Genomic DNA, 10,876 nt, shown 5'->3' on the forward strand with positions numbered 1-10,876 from the left:
GTTAGAGGCGTAAGCGAGGGATTTGCATGAAGCAGTTCAGAAATAGTTTTTGTCAGGAATAGTCATTATGGTAACCCATGCACAATGAGGGGTTTTACTGCAACCTGGGTTGAGTCTAAAAGGATCCTTCGCCCCATTCTCAATCTCAAAAAATCTAAATCGATAAATTTGGGTACCACGGTTCACATGGAGACATTGCGCTCCGTAGTTTTGGTGGGGAGCCAGTAGATTACATAGTATTCCTGGATGTCAGGAATCTTACCTTCAGGCTCCTATAGCACTGTCCATCAGTGTTATCTCAAGGTTTACCATCTTTCAGCAACTTTTCAGTTTTAGGCCTAACCCTTTGGGTTAGCCACAGCCCCAGAGTATTTGGGAGTCCTAAACTGAAGAGCAGATTTTCTCAGTCGACACACCATTCAGGTAAGCGAATGGGCTTTGCACCCAAAAGTCGTTTTCAGACTGTCTTTTTTAAAAGGACTTTCATTTATTTCACTTACGTGTTTTCTCAAATCATCCTGCTACACAGGATAGTGAGGAAAATACAACAAAGATGCCGGGATTCTAATAGCTCCGGCTTGGCCCAGAAGGCGTTGGTAAACAGATTTGCAGAAAATGTCGAATGCCATTTCTGTTTCCTCTACGCCCAGATTTACTAGTACAGGGTCCTTGTTCTCACAGATATCTGGATTGACTGTCTGGACGGTGTGGCTCTTGAAATCTATATACTGAAGTCTAGAGGATTCCCACAGGAAAATCAAACAATGCTCAGAGCAAGGAAAACTTCCTTGGCTCGTATTTATCACCAAATATAGCAAGTCTATATTCATTGGTGCAATGGAAGAGGTATGGACCCGAAATCTTTCAGAGTTCCAGGGTTCTAGCATTTCTTCAGACAGGAATGGATAAAGGTTTAAGGGTGGCTTCCTTGAGAATGCAAGTGTCAGCATTGACTGTATGGTTCCGAAAGAAAATTTCCAAAATGCAGGATGTGCGCACTTTTTCTAGTGAATGCTGCGCATTCAACCTCCTTTTGTTCCTACTACAGTGTCTTGTGACTTAAGTCTAGTCCTCAAAGCCCTTCAAGTTGCTCCATTTGAACCAGTAAATAAAGTGGATCCTAAATGGTTGACAGCTAAAGTTCTCTTTCTGCTGACTATGGCATCAGCTAGAACAGTGTCAGATTAGGAGCACTGTCATGTTATTCTCCTTGTCTGATGCTTTATCCAGATAAAGTAGTTCTCAGAACTAGGTCTGGGTATCTTCCTAAGGTGGGGTCTAGATTCCACCTTAATGAAAAAATTGTGGTCCCTGTTTTTCAGGAATCGAGACTTTCTGCGGGAGATGCGTCGCTGGACGTAGTCCGGGCATTAAGGATCTACATGGTGCCATTAGAAATAAGATTATCTCTTAATTCTCTATGTATTTCACAAGAGAGGATGGCCTGCTTCTAAACAGATGCTAGCAAGATGGCTTCGAATGATGATTTCAGAAGAATATTCACGAGCTGATCTCCCTGTTCCAGCTAATGTCTCTGCTCACTCTACTCGTAAGGTAGGTCCTTCATGGGCAGCACAACATGGTGCTTCAGCAGAACAGATATGTAAGGCAGCCACATGGTCTTCCATTAACACATTCATTAGACATTATGCCTTAGTACTTTTGCCTCTCATGACACTGAATTCGGGCGTAAGGTTCTCCACCACTAAAAATTGCTTTGGGAAATCCCATTGTTATCCTGTGGATATCCTGTGGATAACCTGTGGACACTGCTGGAGAAATATACGCTATGGTATGAACTTACCGTTGATAATGGTATTTCTCATATATCCACAGGTTCCACAGGGATCCCACCCTGACGCACATGATTTGAGGATATTTATACTCACTAAACTCTTCCCTCTTGCATGGAAGGGTGTGCATGTGTGTTCTTCTCGCCTGAATAGGGTTCTACATAATGCTCCTGCCTCAATGCTTTGGAATCCAACTGATTTGCCTGAGCCAGTGGGAGGGGATATATGGACAGACCCATTGCATCCTGGGAGGACTTAAAGCTTGTGATCATTTGGTGCCAATCCACTGTCACTCCATCATATCTCATTGTTATCCTGTGGAAACCTGTGGACATAGGAGAAATACCGTTATCAACGGTAAGTTCTTACCATAACGTATATATATATATAAAACGTATCCGACTAGATTTTAAAAGTGAAAAATTTTATAAACACAGGTGTAAACATTGATGATCAAAACATTGGACTTTTGATGATCGATAGGTTGCGACATTAGTTCTTCCCGGTGATTGCTCCTCTTTGCAGCCATGGGTGTAAAGGTCTATACACACTTTTGCCCAGTGTGTATGCTGGGCGATGATGTGAACATCGCTGGCAGGAAAATAGCTCAGTGCATACACACTGAGCGATTTTCACTGTGCCCAGGGATGTTCACGGGGGTGAACCACTTTCCAAAGTAGGAGACTGTGGAAAGTGGTTCACTCGGCTGGTAAAACAGCCTAACGGACGACAGTGGCCAGCAATGATGCGGGAGCGTGCATCAGCGCTCACCGCTCATCACCCGGCCATACACACTGGCCAAGTTTGAGCTCAAAGTAGCTCAAAACGCCAAACGTGAGCTACTTTGAGCTCAAAATCGTCTAGTAGCCTTTAGATTTGAGGCTCTGTTTTGCAGTACAGTGATTCCTCTTAGAAATACATTTAGAGAAGAAAACAAACCCTGTGGGGTAGATTTACTAAAGGTTGTAAAAATGGAAAGTGTTGTTCAACGTAGCAACCAATCAGATTTTAGCTACCATTTCTCTAATAAGCCCATAAAATGATAGATGTTTGCTATGGACAACACTACCACTTTTCATTTTAAGAAACTTTACTAAGTATACCCCTGTGTCTACAGGAATGTACACTCAGTACTTTCTACAGTATTTGTTATGTGTAGTATTTATCTATGATGCTAGGATTGTATTTGTTGTGACACTATTTTATTGCAGGTTGTCCAGTAAATTGATATGCTGGGATTTGTTACCAGTGTTGTAATAGAGCTTTAATGTGCCGTTATGACATAACGAATAGGGGGCAGCACCAGCCAGCACCCAGAAGCGCGGCAGTGCACGGAGCTGTATACATGGCAGGTTGCCTATCTGTAATGTCCTAAGGACGCTACAGTTACCATTCCCACTGCGTTTCAGGCACCATGCGTCTCAGAACCAAGGGCGGTCTTGTTTCCTTATAGACATGCTTGAGTAAGATGATTCTTATATACACGCAGAGATGTTACAGTTATGCAGTATCGTAGTCATGCATGTCCTGCTATGAGGTCTTCTTGAATATGTTTGCTTATTGCATTTTGTGTACTGTATGTCATTTGTATGTTGATTGTCTGGGGCTACAGAGGTAAAGATGTAATATGGAGTATTGTGAGTTAAAGATGTAGGGCCAGATGCATCATCACTTGGAAAGTGATAAAATGGAGATTGAAAACGTACCAGCCAAATCAGCTCCTAACTACCATTTGTCAAACACAGCCTGTGACATGGCAGTTAGAACCTGATTGGCTAGCACTTTTATTTTTCCATTTTATCACTCTCCAAGCGATGATGCATTTTGCCCATAGTATGGACAAATTGTGGACTATCCATAAAAAGGTATCCAGTCATTAGGCTGACTTTAAGATTGTCAACAGGTAATGATTGTCAACAGTCAAACGGTTGCCATAGACTTTAGGTCAGTAAAGTCAACATAATAAAAATACTGACATCAAAATGTCGACATATCATTTTTTGCTCTTTATTAGGGTTAGGGTTTAGGTGTAGAGTTAGGATAAACAAAAAACTGTACCTCAACATTCTAGTGTTGGTATGTTAAATGTCGATATTATGAACTTGTTAACATTTTACCTCTCTCAATATTATTAAATGTTGTCGACCTAAAGTCCATGTCGACATTCAGAACCTCTTGACCTTCTGAATGTCGACATTTCATACCACACCCTCATGGAATATCAGGATTATGGGAGTTAAATGAAACAGAATACAAATGATTAGCTATAGATTATCTTCTGTCAGTGATCAGAACAGAGACTCGAGTGGGGAAAGGTGATGATGCAGGTACTGCCAGAGGCAGAAATAATGTGACTGCTGGCAAGTATGAGTAAAAACATTATTGCCTGCACTTGCAGTCCAATCCTCCTGTGGCTAAGGCAGACGTCCTTTCTGTCTCCTCCTTGTCACAGTCATGAATATGACAATCATGGGCAGTACGGGCAGTGTAATGGTTAGCATTACTGCCTCACAGCACTGAGGTTATGGGTTTGATTCCTAACTGTATGGAATTTGTATATTTTCCCTGTACAGGTGCTCTGGTTTCCTCCCACAAACCAAACATATACATGTAAGTTAATTGGCTCCTAACAAAATAAACCCTAGCATGAATGTGTCTGCATGTACATGTGGTAGGGAATATAGACACTAATGTGCAAAACCATCTACACTGCAGGTGGGGCAGGTGTAACATGCAAAGTAATTTAGATTTAGATGGGTTCTATTGTTTCTGTACATGGTAAATACTGGCTGCTTTATTTTTACACTGCAATTTAGATTTCAGTTTGAACACACCCAAATCTAAATCTCTCTACACGTGTTACATCTGCCCCACCTGCAGTGCAACATGGTTTTGCCCATTAGTTATTTTTTTTTTTTGCTAACAAACCTGAATAACCCAATAGATTGTAGGCTCCACTGGGGCAGAGACTGATGTGAATGTTCAAATATTATCTGTAAAGCGCTGCGGAATATGTGTACGCTATATAAATAACTGGTAATAAAAATAAATAATCATCTGCAAACAGCTAAAAGACTAGTCATCTCTTCCATTCAGCTACTTGGTGCCACTGCAATTGAAGATAAGTTACAGAATGGTGTTTCAGAAACAATCCAGCTCTTGAAAGATGGGAATATCAAGATTTGGATGCTGACAGGAGATAAGCCAGGTACATTTTAAAGTTAAATTGATCAAATTTATGGGCTTATGTAGTAAATCCATACATCTTTCTCCAGTATGACAATTGTAAAAAGGTATTAATCTCTCTGCCTTTTCGTCTTGCTGTTCACAATCCTGCAGTCCCCAAAAGTTCAAAGGGGGTTGTGTATGAACCTGTTTTTATAGATAAGATAGTGTAAGCAAAGTTTTCCCTATAGTTCAGCAGTTCTCAAACTGTGGGTTGACCCCAAAGTGGGTCATGATCATCTCAGTTTGGCGTTGTGCATGAGGTCAGGCTGAGGACTCCTCAGATCTCTCAGCCTGAAATCTGTGGAGTCTGAACTGTCTGTTACTTCAGGCTCCTTGGATTTCTGGCTGAGATATAAGAGTCCTCAGACAGCTCCGCTTCCACCCCAGTGTTCAGCCTCTCCAGTCTCCAGACCCACCCTACGACTCCACAGCATTATATGAGAGTATCACCGATAAAGAAGATGACCTGGTTCATCTGGGGGCACCTTCATCGCTATATGTGTTGCAAGTAATGTAAGGGGATGTAGGTTGCTGAGATAGGGGTGAGTGTGTGTGTGTGGGGGGTAATGATCAATGTGGATGATAAAGGGGAGCATGAGGGGAAAAGTACTGAGTACAGACTGGGATGTGGAAGGGAAACAGGGGAACACACACTTTGTGGCTCGTGGAGGAGGAACAGCCTTTGCCTCCCTTTGACACCACCTGCCCTAACCTATCACCTTCCGCCTACCACTACCTTCCCATCATTCTTTGCCTTCCCCTAACACCTTCTGCCTCCCATTGCCTCTTCTTGCCACCCTTTCCTCTCACTGCTACAGTCTGCCCCTATTGCTATCTCTGCAACCCTCTGCCTGCTCCTGCCACCCTCCACTTTCCACCTGTCAGCCACTGCAGTGGTGTAACTATAAATTTTGCTCCACCCTGTTAAAAAAGTTTCTGGGACCCCCCCCATTGCCATGTGAAAGGTAAAGAATCCAAAAAGGGGTGTGGCCTCACTGCAAGGGGCGTAGCATTGCAGGAAAAGACTGCATTATACCCCAGTCTTGAACCTGCATGCCCAGACATTGGTCAACACAGGGGGAAAAAATCATGCCCAATACATTATTTAATGCCCCTTACACATTATACCACACAAAATGGCACATTGTGTAAGGAGTATTACTATAAGGATGAAAAATGACAAGGAGCATTAATCAGGATTTTATTATTCCTGTAGTGGTCACTGTCTGGGCATGTAGGTCGCAAAACTGGGGTATAAGGTAGTCTTTTCCCCCAAGGCCATGCCCATTGCAGCTAGGCCACGCCCTTTACAGTAAGGTTATACATCCTTTTTTGGGGGCGCACACACATTTTTTATTCTTACATAGGAAAAGTCTTTATTCTTACAAAAGTAGCACACTCTGTAGCTCTTCTGACATTAAACACAGCTCCGCCACACACTGCCCTCCCCTGGGAGTTCCTAAACCTATTTTTCTACAATATAATCTCGATATGGATACATCAGGTGGCATCGTATCCCCCATAAAAACCTATGAAGGATGTAGCTGCGGGTGGCAATGGAGGGATTGCAGCAGGTATTGGAGATACCTGCTGCGATTCCTCCTTCATAAATTCGGGGGATACATAGTATTTGCGGCTAGCCCCCTTTTTTTTCCCAGGAACATAGCCTCAAATACTGTTTTATAAATGGACGTCACCCCTTAACCACTAAATTGGGCCAAATTAATTAAACTCCTAAGTCATGGTGAAAAATCCTATTTAATATAATAAATTGAACAACCTCACACAAAAAAATAAGAATTTACTTACCGATAATTCTATTTCTCATAGTCCGTAGTGGATGCTGGGGACTCCGTAAGGACCATGGGGAATAGCAGCTCCGCAGGAGACTGGGCACATCTAAAGAAAGCTTTAGGACTATCTGGTGTGCACTGGCTCCTCCCCCTATGACCCTCCTCCAAGCCTCAGTTAGGATACTGTGCCCGGACGAGCGTACACAATAAGGAAGGATTTTGAATCCCGGGTAAGACTCATACCAGCCACACCAATCACACCGTATAACCTGTGATCTGAACCCAGTTAACAGCATGATAACAGAGGAGCCTCTAAAAGATGGCTCACAACAATAATAACCCGATTTTTGTAACAATAACTATGTACAAGTATTGCAGACAATCCGCACTTGGGATGGGCGCCCAGCATCCACTACGGACTATGAGAAATAGAATTATCGGTAAGTAAATTCTTATTTTCTCTAACGTCCTAAGTGGATGCTGGGGACTCCGTAAGGACCATGGGGATTATACCAAAGCTCCCAAACGGGCGGGAGAGTGCGGATGACTCTGCAGCACCAAATGAGAGAACTCCAGGTCCTCCTCAGCCAGGATATCAATTTTGTAGAATTTTACAAACGTATTTGCTCCTGACCAAGTAGCTGCTCGGCAAAGTTGTAAAGCCGCCCAAGATGAGCCCACCTTCCTTGTGGAGTGGGCATTTACAGATTTTTGGCTGTGGCAGGCCTGCCACAGAATGTGCAAGCTGAATTGTACTACAAATCCAACGAGCAATAGTCTGCTTAGAAGCAGGAGCACCCAGCTTGTTGGGTGCACACAGGATAAACAGCGAGTCAGATTTCCTGACTCCAGCCGTCCTGGAAACATATATTTTCAGGGCCCTGACAACGTCTAGCAACTTGGAGGCCTCCAAGTCCCTAGTAGCCGCAGGCACCACCAATAGGTTGGTTCAGGTGAGACGCTGAAACCACCTTGGGGAGAAACTTAGGACGAGTCCTCAATTCCGCCCTGTCCGAATGGAAAATTAGATAAGGGCTTTTTCAGGATAAAGCCGCCAATTCTGACACGCGCCTGGCCCCGGCCAGGGCCAACAGCATGACCACTTTCCATGTGAGATATTTTAACTCCACAGATTTAAGTGGTTCAAACCAATGTGACTTTTGGAACCCAAAACTACATTGAGATCCCAAAGTGCCACTGGAGGCACAAAAGGAGGCTGTATATGCAGTACCCCTTTTACAAACGTCTGAACTTCAGGGACTGAAGCTAGTTCTTTTTGGAAGAAAATTGACAGGGCCGAAATTTGAACCTTAATGGACCCCAATTTCAGGCCCATAGACACTCCTGTTTGCAGGAAATGTAGGAATCGACCCAGTTGAATTTCCTCCGTCGGGCCTTACTGGCCTCGCACCACGCAACATATTTTCGCTAATTGCGGTGATAATGTTTTTGCGGTTACATCCTTCCTGGCTTTGATCAGGATAGGGATGACTTCATCCGGAATGCCTTTTTTCCTTCAGGATCCGGCGTTCAACCGCCATGCCGTCAAACGCAGCCGCTGTAAGTCTTGGAACAGACAGGGTCCTTGCTGGAGCAGGTCCCTTCTTAGAGGTAGAGGCCACGGATCCTCCGTGAGCATCTCTTGAAGTTCCGGTTACCAAGTCCTTCTTGGCCAATCCGGAACCACGAATATAGTGCTTACTCCTCTCCATCTTATCAATCTCAGTAGCTTGGGTATGAGAGGCAGAGGAGGGAACACATACCCTGACTGGTACACCCACGGTGTTACCAGAGCGTCTACAGCTTATTGCCTGAGGGTCCCTGGACCTGGCGCAATACCTGTCGAGTTTTTAATCATGTGGAAGACTTCTGGGTGAAGTCCCCACTCTCCCGGGTGGAGGTCGTGCTGAGGAAGTCTGCTTCCCAGTTGTCCACTCCCGGAATGAATACTGCTGACAGTGCTATCACATGATTTTCCGCCCAGCGAAGAATCCTTGCAGCTTCTGCCATTGCCCTCCTGCTTCTTGTGCCACCCTGTCTGTTTACGTGGGTGACTGCCGTGATGTTGTCCGACTGGATCAACACCGGCTGACCTTGAAGCAGAGTTCTTGCTAAGCTTAGAGCATTGTAAATGTCCCTTAGCTTCAGGATATTTATGTGAAGTGATGTCTCCAGGCTTGACCATAAGCCCTGGATATTCCTTCCCTGTGTGACTGCTCACCAGCCTCGCAGGCTGGCATCCGTGGTCACCAGGACCCAGTCCTGAATGCCTAATCTGCGGCCCTCTAGAAGATGAGCACTCTGCAACCACCACAGGAGGGACACCCTTGTCCTTGGTGACAGGGTTATCCGCTGATGCATCTGAAGATGCGATCCGGAACATTTGTCCAGCAGGTCCCACTGGAAAGTTCTTGCGTGGAATCTGCCGAATGGGATTGCTTCGTAGGAAGCCACCATTTTACCCAGAACCCTTGTGCATTGATGCACTGAGACTTGGCTCGGTTTTAGGAGGTTCCTGACTAGCTCGGATAACTCCCTGGCTTTCTCCTCCGGGAGAAACACCTTTTTCTGGACTGTGTCCAGGATCATCCCTAGGAACAGAAGACACGTCGTCGGAACCAGGTGCGATTTTGGAATATTGAGAATCCAATCGTGCTGCCGCAACACTACCTGAGATAGTGCTCCACCGACCTCCAACTGTTCCCTGGATCTTACCCTTATCAGGGAATTGTCCAAGGAAGGGATAACTAAAATTCACTTCCTTCGAAGGAATATCATCATTTCGGCCATTACCTTGGTAAAGACCCGGGGTGCCGTGTACCATCCATACGGCAGCGTCTGAACTGATAGTGACAGTTCTGTACCATAAACCTGAGGTACCCTTGGTGAGAAGGGTAAATTTTGACATGAAGGTAAGCATCCTTGATGTCCCGAGACATCATGTAGTCCCCTTCTTCCAGGTTCGCAATCACTGCTCTGAGTGACTCAATCTTGAATTTGAACCTCTGTACGTAAGTGTTCAAAGATTTTAGATTTAGAATCGGTCTCACCGAGCCGTCCGGCTTCGGTACCACAACAGTGTGGAATAATACCCCGTTCCCTGTTGCAGGAGGGGTATCTTGATTATCACCTGCTGGGAATACAGCTTGTGAATGGCTTCCAAAACTGTCTCCCTGTCAGAAGGAGACATCGGTAAAGCCGACTTTAGGAAACGGCGAGGGGGAGACGTCTCGAATTCTAATTTGTACCCCTGAGATATCACCTGAAGGATCCAGGGGTCTACTTGCGAGTGAGCCCACTGCGCGCTGAAATTCATTGAGACGGGCCCCCCACCGTGCCTGATTCTGCTTGTAAAGCCCCAGCGTATACTGAGGGCTTGGCAGAGGCGGGAGAGGGTTTCTGTTCCTGGGAACTGGCTGATTTCTGCAGCCTTTTTCCTCTCCCTCTGTCACGGGGCAGAAATGAGGAACCTTTAGCCCGCTTGTCCACGAAAAGACTGCGCCTGATAATACGGCGTCTTCTCATGTTGAGAGGCGACCTGGGGTACAAACGTGGAATTCCCAGCTGTTGCCGTGGCCACCAGGTCTGAAAGACCGACCCCAAATAACTCCTCTCTTAATAAAGCAATACTTCCAAATGCCGTTTGGAATACGCATCACCTGACCACTGACGTGTCCATAACCCTCTACTGGTAGAAATGGACAACGCGCTTAGACTTGATGCCAGTCGGCAAATATTCCGCTGTGCATCACGCATATATAAAAATGCATCTTTTAAATGCTCTATAGGCAAAAATATACTGTCCCTATCTAGGGTATCAATATTTTCAGTCAGGGAATCCGACCACGCCAACCCAGCACTGCACATCCAGGCTGAGGCTGATTGCTGGTCGCAGTATAACACCAGTATGTGTGTAAATACCTTTTAGGATACCCTCCTGCTTTCTATCAGCAGGATCCTTAAGGGCGGCCATCTCAGGCGAAGGTAGAGCCCTTACAAGCGTGTGAGCGCTTTATCCCCCCCAGGGGGTGTTTCCCAACGCACCCTAACCTCTGGCGGGAA

The 10,876-nt window shown here is 45.1% G+C and overlaps 1 protein-coding gene across 1 annotated transcript in view; it reads left to right on the forward strand.

Moving 5' to 3' along the window:
* Positions 1–10,876, forward strand: part of LOC135046821 (phospholipid-transporting ATPase IK-like) — a 1,701,102-nt gene that overhangs the window by 1,051,067 nt on the left and 639,159 nt on the right. Inside the window, exon 19 of the mRNA XM_063955407.1 lies at positions 4,890–5,001. Coding sequence (XP_063811477.1) covers positions 4,890–5,001 — 112 coding nt within the window. The remainder of the gene's footprint in view (positions 1–4,889; positions 5,002–10,876) is intronic.

Source organism: Pseudophryne corroboree, chromosome 1 (assembly GCF_028390025.1).
Source record: "Pseudophryne corroboree isolate aPseCor3 chromosome 1, aPseCor3.hap2, whole genome shotgun sequence".
Classification (NCBI taxonomy): domain Eukaryota; kingdom Metazoa; phylum Chordata; class Amphibia; order Anura; family Myobatrachidae; genus Pseudophryne; species Pseudophryne corroboree.